Source organism: Erpetoichthys calabaricus, chromosome 14, assembly GCF_900747795.2.
Source record: "Erpetoichthys calabaricus chromosome 14, fErpCal1.3, whole genome shotgun sequence".
Taxonomy (NCBI): Eukaryota; Metazoa; Chordata; class Cladistia; order Polypteriformes; family Polypteridae; genus Erpetoichthys; species Erpetoichthys calabaricus.
Window position 1 is genome coordinate 48,648,999 of NC_041407.2, and position 12,369 is coordinate 48,661,367.

A 12,369-nucleotide genomic window follows, 5' to 3' on the forward strand; every position below is an offset into this window, starting at 1 on the left:
GTGGCACTGTGCTGATGGGAATGGTTGATGTTGATGGATCTGTGAGTCAGATCAGTAGCTGACCTGCTGAACAGATCGAAAGGAACATTAGGTCATCCATTGGAATCCAGTACTGCTGTGCAGAAGGGACTGGCAGGTGCCAGAGGATCTGGGAACCAGGACAATGCAGTAAAAGAGTTACATCAGATAGGAAGGCAGTGAAACGTGCTCTTGGTCAGGCATAGTGTATAATAATGAGGCAGCAGAAGTACGCAAGTGATCAAGGGGGTGCTGCCATTGGCCAAGGTTGAAAAGGGGGATTTTGGATTTTCTTTTTGTTTTAAGAAGTTTTCATTTTTTTCTTTTATTTTTACAATTTCTGAGCTGACATGAACAATGTGTAAGGAAACTGTGCATTGCTATAGTTTTAATAAAAAAAAATCTTGTTTTGCACTATTAACACAGTTATTATTACATCATTATTTCACTGCTACTCACGTGGTCATGAACTACAAGATGTGTAATATGTGTTGGGCCAAGAGCATGAGACACCACAACATCCTATGTGGGATTCAGATCGATGTCAGAGGGGGACATTTTTTTTTGTGCACTGGGTGGTTCCATTAGGCACCCATTGTTGGGACTGGGGGGTGAGAAGTTAAAAGGCTGTCTGCAGGATGTATTTATTTGCTGTACTGCAAAGGAGTCACCACTTTGAAGTTTATGGCTGGTTGAGATTTACAAACAATACCACGTGTGATAACAGAACTGCTGCTTCCTTGGAGGATGTCTGTATTTACCTGACTTGGAAATATTGGTTTCTAATCAGCATATCTGTACTTATTCATGATTGGTAACAATTCCTTTTTTTAACTTGTGTTTTCATTAATTGTTAAACCCAGGAAATCCAGATGTACCATTGTTTAATCTGATTGTCCAGAACTGATAATGGCAGGGACTGAATTAGATAAAAACTCCTGGCAGCAGAAGGCGGAGGGGACAGTCCACAGAAAACGCTGCCAAGGCACTCGGACAGAGCACAGGGGCTTGCAGGCAGACAAGGGTACCTGGCTGGCACAACGTGAGGTACAAGGATGGCAACACTTCCAGGGAGGAAGAGACAGTTCCACAGAGAGACGCCGGATGTGGGTTCAGCGAGAGAGGGAATCCGCATGAAAGGACCAAGCGAAGCTGACAGACAAGGAATGAGGCGTGCCTAGGTCCCAGCCACACAAGGAGCCCAGAGTGGAAGAAAAAGGAACAACGAAGAGACGCTGACAGAGATTCAACAATTTGACACAACTTCTGTAGGGGAACGACTGCCCGGGTAACAGAGTGCATCCATGGACAGTTGAACAATGAAGTGTTGGGGTAACACAGTGCACAAACTGGACTCTGCACCACTAAAGGTTGTATCCTCCAATTCTTGTTTTTAACGGACTTTTAGAGGGTGGACTGTGTATTTTCCTTTTTTTAAAAAAAAGGGAAATTGATTCCTGATATGTTTAGTTTTTGTTATGTTCGTTTATCTTTTTAATGTACCTTATATTGTTTTGTGTAATAGAACTTACTGTTGCTTTTTCTAAAATTACTGTTGTGTCTTTCATTGTGTGTTTACTCACCGCCCAATTTAAAGAAACCTTTGTGCTATTATTGGTAAATTTCAGGGGTTCCCAGTCTCTTAGTAAAACTGGGTGGCGTAGTCGGATATTTTAATGGTGTCTAAGTTAGATTACCTATAAGTGTGACCAGACACCTGTGACATCTATCATAGAACACACCCTTGCTCATTCAAACTAGACTAATGAACCTAGAATAAAGTCATGTGCACACTGGGAGAACATGTATGTTTCACATAGACAGTGGCAGGGTTCGGTATTTCACCGAGGTCCTAGGAACTGTAAGCAGCAGTGTTAACTTTTACGCCATTGTGTGTACTATTTTGAACTTCTGCACTCATCTTTCTGTTTGTCCTTTTTTCCCACTCTCTTCTATATGTACTGCTAGGTTCAGGTATAGCAGTACATTAAATTCATCATACAGTGAAATCTCATTACTTGATTTATAAAGCACTTTGTGTTAGTGTACAATTCAAGAGGTAATCAATTGAAAAAATAATACTGTAGTAAGAGTGGAAAGGGAGTCATTGTGGCTCACAAATTTGTGCTGCTACCACGCAGCAACAGAAACCCTGATTTGAATCTTGGTTTTGTCTTTATCTGTGGTGGAATGAAACATGCTCTCCATGTCAGGTCTGGTTGTTGTTTTCTTGCTACATCCTAACAGATATTGCACCCATCCAGGGTTGGCTTATGTTGTAGCATGTTATACAACCCTGCAACACTGTAAAATTTAGAGATAATTTGAACTTTGTTTATGGTATTAAGAGGGTATTTTGAGTACATTTTAACATTTATGACTGGATATTAGAACACTGCTGTTAGCCTTTAAATCACCTGCATGATTCACGTTGTTTGACATGTGTTACTCTAATTTCATTCATAATGACAGATCTCTTTCTATATATTGTAATGGAAAAGAAATGTGTCTGCCTGCTAATTGATTTTGTCAGTGCTTTCCCTGCTTGAACCCACATACTGTATGTGGATTGCAGAGGGCTTTTGTGGAATGAATGAAAAAGATCACACACTGTGCAAAACCTCGCTATTGGGAGAAAAACACTGGGCATTTGTAATGGGCTGCTTAATTTATTAATGTCTAATATCTCTGCATTATAATATAAGTGGTATGCAAATATGATATAAGAAAACCTTAATCTATATCTTATCAATGGTGCATAAGGTACAACACATCTTGAAAAAATATATGATTCTTTCATCTTCCATAGGACGTGAATGTGTTTTGTACTGGACGATGCCCAAGCTACTGTATCTAAAATTCAGTTTTCTTTTCTGAATCGATCTTTCTTCACTTCCACAATGTAACATCAGAAAGAAATTATATAGCAGCTATACCTGCAAATCATGACCATCAAATATGCAACCCAGAGGAATTAAGAAGAAATCTGGCAATTTTAGTGCAAATTGGTTTAATTGTGTTTTTCCCAAGAAAATACCAATTAAAACTGGACTAGGTTAGAATGTTCAGGCATTTGAAAAGTCTGTAACCCCAGAAACCATAACCTCATATAGCAAGTAAAAGAACTGCATAAATTGGTCAAAAGGAAAAGATACAAAATAACAATTGATTTCCCTTTTACTGTGGTTTAGTTCCAAATCTAAGGAAAAATATAAAATAAAAACAGTCCCAAAAAAGTGACATGGTGAACATATAACAGCAAGTTTTAGTGCCTTTGGAGTCTGTGAACTGAATTTGTTTATTAATAAACTCTTAATGTTGGTTCATTGCTCCTTCCCAACATAAAAAATGTCAATCCATCCACTATGAGAGGAATAAAAAATGGGTAAAACTAAAATGGCTTCAACATGTGTCACATTAAAGTGAGAAAAGCTCTAGAAAAGAATGGTACAGAAATATTCCTTTTTTTCAAACTGGTGAAGAAATTATTTAGAAGAAAAACAAGACATCTCAGAAATTTTAAAAAGTTTTTTTTTTTTTTTTGTTAAAGTGTCAGTGTGAAAATATAGAATGCAGTTTTTTCTTTTATTTTCTACTCCCCATTGGAAGTTAAAAAGTTTTTATTTCTTCAGTTTATTGATTGTTTGATCAAAGTTTTATCCTAAACTTCTGTTTGAAAATCCCCTTCTGTTGTGTCCAGGGGGACTGCACGGGGCTTTTCCCAGTCTCTGCAGTGCATTTCCAATTTGTCTTTACGTGCGGGCTGTGATGTGTTTAAGGTCATCATTTTAAAGCTGTCCCATGACTGCTGCTCCTCTGGAGTGGACTTGTCCTGCAACAGAGAAGAAGACATCGAAACCTAACATCATATCTACATACGTTTTTCTTCAAGCCCTCCCAGCCCCCTTCTGCAAATCTGTCAGCCAGGGATTGCACTAGAGTGGTTAGCAGTTGTTACTCCATCTCCCTGCTATCCTGCATATGGTGATTTCAGGTTTCACATGATAATAGGTTTGACAAGTCTGCTTCCCAGCTGTGCTGTGCTCTGCTCCTTTGTCTTATTAGTATTACATGGAAAAACTCAAATGGCCTCATTGGTAATCCTGGCCATTCTACAAAGAGACCACATTAAGAAAATTATTGTGGTGATTGGTTCCATTGATTTTAAAATCCTGTTTGGACTGCTGCCTCAATAATAGCAGCAAAGTAAATTATGCTTGTACAACAAAATGAAATGAGCATTATATAGAGAGTATATAGTGATACCCATGGAGCACCACCACCAACACCATCATGGAACTCGTTTTACAAACTGCACATGACTTCCTTCAAAATTCAATATGTGATGCTACTGTCATTTTCCTGGAGATGCCGGCACATTTTAACAAGGGCGTTCAGAACTGTTAGTAAAAACATCAGCCCAACAATTCATATTTCTTCTGCTCCTTTGTAAAAACCAAGACATGAGTAAACACACCTCCACACTTTCTGGAACAGAGCTCACGGCTCCTCAGATTTGGTTAGATGCATCTTTATTGTCTGTTTGCTTTCATAATTCTTTATGTATTGCTGAAGATATTAATTATATAGTAATATCACTGTTAGCAACATCTCTTCCACTTGTCTTCATTACCATGTTAATTATTTTTCATTCTCATATTTCCTCCTTTCTAGTAAACAGACACTGGTTTTGTAATGTGTAAAGTGATCTGTGATAGTAAGGTGTTAAACAAAACAGAAATTTGTAAAATAAAAATGTAAGCCTCCATCAAAAATAAAGCATGAGTACCAAAAAATGGTTTCAATTGTTCTTTCAGTGACATACATTACACAGCTGAATATAAGCAATTAACACAAACAGTGTAAACGACATTTGTGCGGATACTGATAATGGCAGAATGGCACCTTCAAAGAATGGAATGAGAAATGGATGGTGGAAGATGGCATGCAGGTAAATTGTCTTGTCTTTGTAACAAAAGAGACAGCAATATTCTCATTTGAGCAATTGTGCTGAACACTATTAATCAAAAAGCACTGAAAAAGTAAAGGTTACAAAATTTAAGAGGTGTATGTATACGAGGAGAAACAAGATATGAGGGCGTTTCTTGTAGTGAAATGTCTTCTGAAGGTCTGGTTGTCAATGTCACTCTCACAATGCATAGATCAAGGTTGGAAAGTGCAGCAAACCAGCTAGGGAGAATGACCTTGAATATACAGGTCATATGCCATTGTTAGAAAACGGGACGAGGGCACATGAGAGAGTTTCACAATCTAAAAGTAAAGAAATTGGCTCATTGTTTAGAGGAATCTGTGCTGGCCAGAGATGGAGATTCCATTGTCTTAGAAGTGGCTCCAATCCACATTGGGGTTTTCACAATTAGGAACACAACAAGCCCTACAAGCAAGACATTGGAAGCCAAGCCTTATATTTAACCAACATGCACTTACATGGTTTCCTTTCCCATCCCTAGAAACAGAGCATTGTAAAAATGGAAGAGGAAGCTCTGGTGTGCCACTTGAAAGGACATTGGAAAACAGGATGTCTTTGTCATCTTAAAGGCCAACAGGGAGCATGGCACTACACTACACAGTTTCTCAATTAAGTGGGATTATTATTGGTACACTAATTTTTTAACAGCTTCTTGCCTCTTGTAGCATTGAGAGCTGAAAAGGAAAAATGTGAGAAGAACCTTAGCTGCCAAGCAGTGAATCTTACTGAGAATTGCAGCAGATATGCAGGCAGGTGTCATTATCTCACTTGTTTTTCCTTCCACAGATGACATAATTCTTGGATGTGGGTGTAAGAACCCATCATGCATTTCTCAGAAGTTCAAGGTGATTTATTTATATACCATGCCATCATTAGAGTGCTATTACCATTCATATTTGGCTGAACATAGCGGAGTGACTGTGCAACACATGTATGCAGAAAACTCTCAATTTTACAGCTTAAAAGGAGCAATGCCATATCTTTAAAATTGAAAAGTTTGCACTTGCACCCTCCCTTTTACATTGTCCTCTGAGGAACCCCCTAGAGATTTTAGAAAGAGTGCTGTCTTTTAAAGCCTCATGTGGCAGTGATTCCCAGACATTTTTCTTGCCCTCTTAGGACCAGACATGGTTTGACAGTAAGTTTCCCATGATAGTCAATTAAAAAGGTCATTGCCCCTTCTGTCTTTACTTAACACTCATGAAATACTATTGAAAACTTGTTAGATTTGTTCATTGTGCAGTTGTAATATGTTGTCATACTATAACATTAACAGTAACAATTGTACCACCACAACCTAATACTCTATGGTTTGGCAATACCCTCACTATTCAGCATTTTAAAAGAATTGGCTTTCAATGCTAAAAGCAAAAAGTAACTAACATTGGAGCATAATAGTAACTGTAGCGGGTAGCATGATGAGATTTTGGAGAATTAGAAGGGAAGAGACACTCATATTTCCCTATACTCAATTATAACCTAGTAAACTAAATCCATGATCTAGAGAGAGTCTGTGATTGAATAACATTAAAGAAAAACTCAAATTGTAATTCATCATTGAATTCAATATATGCTTATTTAAAGTCAATTTTATTGAATGTTTACTGTATTTACAGATAAATTGCAAAAAAATACTATTTATTTACTATTCTTATTATACTAGCGTACAGACTTATATAACTTAACCATTCATTCTTTGAAAAAATCTGTTATTTTTTACTAAGCTCCATTACTCAGAGCAGATTGGCAGCTTACTGTGAAGTGACAGCAACTAACACTGAAATGCTTGTAGTCTAACTAGAAGAGAACTGCAAAAAACTGAAGCCACGAAACATATACTGTGTTTCAAATGGGGATGGAATTTATTTTTATTATATTACACATTTTTTTTTTTTGTTAATCTCAGTAACTTTCTGTATTTTTTCTTTTCCTCATTAGCAATGGTTATAACTAAAACACAAAAAAATATTTTAAAAATAGTACATTGATATTTTATAGAATATGCTGGACTTCACTTTCCCTGCACTTTTCCCAGACAGCATACTGTCCAGACCAATATACATATTCTCCGAAGCACTGTGGCTGTGCATTTGGGTATTTGCTGGGGACTCTGAGATCAACAAAGACATAACCCTCAACCTAAACCCAAACCTAATTCTGCCATGTATCCTGGATCTGCTCTTGGTAGGCACCAAGGACCCCAGCAAATCCTACATAATGTACATCCCCAAAACACCTTTGCATGCCCAAATCAGATTCTTTATTGAGGTGCTCCATTATTGCTGAATCTTCACCCAGTCAGAGACAGTGACTCCCATAATAAGAGGACAGTAAAGGATTAATGAGTAATATATTTTCCTTGAACTGTTAATAACTTTTGCATTACAGAGTGTCATTAATAAATTTTGAATCCCAGGCCTGCCTCACACTATTGACTATGGTTCGGTTGATTGGTAATTTTAAACAATCTGATGTGTGTACAGTACATGTGGGTGCCCTGGTACCTCATAGAGAAGAAAGCAGAAAAATAATGGCTGTATGACTACTATGATATGGACAATACCCAGAAAAAATAATAAACCTGTTTTTTAAAGGTTAAAATGTAATCTTTGTTCATGTATTTGAACTATGTTTAGAACATCCCACAAGTCTGCCTTACTTTGCACAAATATTCACTAAATATGACGCTGATTCAGATACAGTACCTGAAAGTGCAGTACTTACACTTGAAGAGTTTTTTTCACCTCCTGCTGACGAAATGCTCCATCGCTTTTCTCTCTGTTGCGTTGAAAAGAAAAGATTTTACATCAATATCGTACCCAATGTCTTGTGAATAGTTGGAACGTCTGCCAAAGTATCCTGAAACCACAACCTTTTGGCCCTTTGACCACTACATGCCCAGCTAGAACACTATCTTACAATAATCAAATAGTCTTGACGAATAAAACAACGAAAGGTGTCCTCCTCTGCAGTATGTCCACTAAATAAATAACCAAAAAGGACCACAGGCTTTAATAATTCAAGTTTCACAACTATATCTTTTTAGACCTCTTATTGTCCTGGCTACCAAAGTATTCCGCATAATATTACTTACAGTACTTAGTGGTGGGTTTCAGAATCCCTTGGTTAGCTGACTGAGCTCGGATTGTAATGACGAATCATGAGATAAGAGCAATGAGTTCAGAAATCACACTCATGCAGCAGTTATCTCTTCTTGTAGAATATTAATGCAGTAGTTGCCTAGACAGGGCCAATGCAATTTAATTTATAATTTTGTTACTTTTTATTTATTATTCTTTGCAGCTCTTTATCATATGACTTCATTATTTTTTATTTTCAGCATGACAAATGAGTTTTGCTAGTTTTACAAAGAAAAGATTTATCTGGAACACCTACATTGTTGAAAATATATAAATAAAAGAATAAAGGCTGCAAAGCCACAAATAATGTCAAATATGAAAAAGTATGTTAAACACAAATGTCATTTTTGTACTCTTTGCTCTTTAAGGTGTCTACATTGGCTCTAGAACTCCCCATGCATATGGGAATCAACAATAATTCAGAGATGCACTAAATAACTAAAAGGAGACTATCGGGTAAAAACATCTAAAAGGATGGGAAGGATGGCTTTAATAAATCTTAAAAAATACCAATTTGCATGGTATTTTTTTGCAAAATATTGTCTAACTCTATGATATTCACAGACGGATAGCATGTTTTATACTAGTGTGTAATCTCTGTGTATAGTTATCAGTCACACATCCTGATAAAGGGCACATACTATTTAGTAATTATGTATCCATTAATCAATACAGTAAAAAGGAATCTAATATTATACTGCACATATATTAACCTACTCCTAACATTTTTTATTTGTTGATTATTTATGCATGTGAAGAATTTAGTGAAGAAAGGGTGTATATAAAATAAACACTTAACTGAAGAAATTGTTAAAATAATGTAATTAATGAGCAGGTGTATATATAATTAACAGGCCAAACTATCCAAGCAAAATAGTTAACCTGGACAAAAAAATAAATGTTTTATAAATATTTGTATTGGCAAACAGGTTCCTTAGAGGAATCATGTTTCTGTTAATCAATAAAAAGATACTCAGAAGTAAAACAAAATTACACAATATGTTTGAGTATATATCTAAATAAAAATGTTTTATAAGGGAGCATCATATCTGTGAGGTAGTTAGTGCTGCTGCATCATAACTCCACAAAACTGTAGTGTTTTTCACGTCATGCTGGTTTCCTCTGGGTAATCTGGTTTCCTCCACCACGACATACATCTTAGGCGAATGGGCTACTCTGAAGTGGACTGGTGGGGTCTCTGTGATGGTCTTGTGTTGTTATCAATTAGGTTCTAAAAATGGACTGCTGGATTACCTATGAGAAATGAAGTTACTTTGGAACACTGGTGGAATTATACTGCACAGTTAATTTAATTGCTAAGTCCAAAAGTAAGTTGATATTTTTACTTAAAATTGGAGGCTATGGGTAGTCTTATGGGGCCAGCCATTGTTTTCAAAGGAGAATGCACATCTGGGGACAACCAGTTAAAAAGTGTGTAGTGAATAGCGGTTAAAATATTCTGCTGCAAAGGCCACACTCACAGAGTTTCTTCTTAAAACACCTACCCTACATTTCTTCAGTCCCTGCATTTTAAACCTCTGGCAGGCGCTTGAGGGAGAGAGCAAAAGATACTGAAAAATGACTGGACGCTAAGAGAAAATTAAAAAGTTAAAATTGCTCCAAGCCAATCAGGAGCTCAGTAGCACAAGGTAACTGAAGTTTAATAATTAATTTGCATGTGGTAATGAGCGCTGCGAAAGTGGAGACAGACAAACCACCACAGTTACTGGGCTCCACACATTTGAGAAGTGCCTCTGGTTGCCATGATATTTTTCTGTCATCCTTATATGATATAACAACAGAAAATAAAGTTTAGATAAGCACTGTGGTCAATGGATATACAGTCGGCCCCCGCAAAGTCACAGTTCAGATTTCCTGGACTCAGTCATTCGCAAATATTTCCTTAGAACCTATCTAATAATTGTTTGTGGAAACCACAAACATCCTCCAGTTTCTTATGGCTTTTTTCGTGGCAATATAAAATTTTTCTTGCGTTTTAACGCTAAATTATTAAGAACAATATAATTTAAAATATAACATAAATATTAACATAAATTCAGCTAAATTTCTATATAAAATATAATACTGTATGCATTTTTTAGTACTGTAGAGAGAACACAAAGCAACTGTAGAAGAAAACGCGGCTTGGGATGGTGAAATACTGCACCCCGTACTCAGAGGTGGCAGGTTTGAAAGTAGCCAATCCAAGAGCGTTATTCATTTCTCCTTGCTGCTGATTGGCTGCTGCTCTGTGACGAATCTCCGGCAGATGCAGCCCAGCATTCATGCATCATAACATTTTACTACGTGTAGCTATCTTGAGTGTTTTGCTGAGTGTTCTCATGTTTTTCGTTTTGTTCTTCCTAAAGCCCTAAGATGCTGCCCAAACGCTCTGCACCTTCTAAAGCTTCTGGCAATGAACCTAAGCATGGGATCCCTATATGGTTCGGGCTCTCAAAGTTAATAATGGCATCGATGCTGCCATTCAGACATATAAAACCCTCTCGCCACCATGAAGAAACAACGACAGCAACTTCCCATCACAATGTTCCTCAAACCTATGAAAAAAAGTCAGCATGAAACCCCATCAGAAGAGACCCGTCTGAAGATATAACTCCTCCTGAAGCGCCTGGAGAAAAGGCGCCACCTGAGGGTCTGACATTGTGGTCAGCAATACAGGAGCACCGCAGGGGACTGTACTTTCTCCGGTCCTGTTCAGCCTATATACATTGGACTTCCAATACAACTCGGAGTCCTGCCACGTGCAAAAGTTCGCTGACGACACTGCTATCGTGGGCTGCATCAGGAGTGGGCAGGAGGAGGAGTATAGGAACCTAATCAAGGACTTTGCTAAATGGTGCAACTCATACCACCTACACCTGAACACCAGCAAAACCAAGGAGCTGGTGGTGGATTTTAGGAAGACCAGGCCCCTCATGGACCCTGTGATCATCTAATAGGGAGTGCAGCTGGATGATAAATTGGACTGGACTGCCAATATTGATGCTCTGTGTAGGAAAGGACAGAGCTGACTATACCTCCTTAGAAGGCTGGTGTCCTTCAACATCTGCAATAAGATGCTACAGATGTTCTATCAGACGGTTGTGGTGAGCGCATTCTTCTATGCCGTGGTGTGCTGGGGAGGCAGCTTAAGTTATTGTCTGTCTGTATACCTGCATTATTATCACTCTTTAATTTAATATTTTCTTTATCAGTATGCTGCTGCTGCTGGAGTATGTGAATTTCCCCTTGGGATTAATATCTATCTATCTATCTATCTATCTATCTATCTATCTATCTATCTATCTATCTATCTATCTATCTATCTATCTATCTATCTATCTATCTATCTATCTATCTAAATCCTCTGCTTTGCTGTGCAGTCATTATCTTCATTACATAACTTTATCGTACAGCTAATTCATCATCATTATCATCTTCAATCAATATCATTCATTATTGGTGAGTACCCATGGATTCTACTGTATTTTTATTAAATTAAATTATTACTATATTTATCGTACTTATACCAAAGGAAACGACAGCGCATACCAAAGAAAATGTGCTAGCATGAATTACAGTACATATAGCGGTAACATCGGTATTTTACATAGCAGTACAGTATACGGGTTTACCTTTACATTCTTTTTGTATTTTAGGGTAATGTATTAAGCTGAGTTTGAAATGAAATTAAAGTGTTTTGGGGGCATATTTAGCATTTAAACTATAAAAATAAGCGTTTATAGGCATTTTTTGACCTCATCCAAAATTTGCAGTTTTTCACAATTTGCAGGTGCTCTAGGAACGTAACCCCTGTGAATTTTGGGGATCGACTGTATAACGCTTTAAAAGATGGTGGCTATTTTGTCATGGCATGGTTACATTTCCAATCTGACAGTACTGTTACATTTCTTTAGTTATTCATTTAGACATGCAGTCAAAAGGTGGGTGCTGTGAGGCCTTACCCATGATTTTCTAGTGTTGTTAGGCAGATTTGTTGATTCGGGTGCATCAACCATGGCTTGTTGTTACCAGCTCTCTTAACATCAGTGCTTTTGACAGGTGTAACACTCTACTTAGTTCAAATGCATATTCTGCTGTTCATACTTTCATGAATACAGCTTCGTTCAAGCTTACATTGACTTCCACACTGCTGTCATAACACATAGCAGGTGAGGGGACGCTGGCGCACTGATGTTGTTGCCGCTCCTCCCTGTTAAC

The 12,369-nt window shown here is 37.5% G+C and overlaps 1 protein-coding gene across 10 annotated transcripts in view; it reads right to left on the reverse strand.

Annotated features, from left to right (window-relative positions):
• Positions 1-3,011: 3,011 nt before the first annotated feature.
• adgrb2 (adhesion G protein-coupled receptor B2) overlaps positions 3,012-12,369 on the reverse strand; it is a 1,003,794-nt gene continuing 994,436 nt past the window's right edge. For 8 of the 10 annotated variants that reach the window (XM_028818906.2, XM_051919049.1, XM_051919052.1 and 5 more), the window contains 2 exons: positions 7,733-7,786; positions 3,012-3,850 (listed from right to left, as the gene is read on the reverse strand). In XM_028818906.2, coding sequence (XP_028674739.1) covers positions 3,680-3,850; positions 7,733-7,786 — 225 coding nt within the window. In that variant the 3' untranslated portion in view covers positions 3,012-3,679. The remainder of the gene's footprint in view (positions 3,851-7,732; positions 7,787-12,369) is intronic. The other 2 variants (XM_051919047.1, XM_051919045.1) reach the window with 2 other exon arrangements.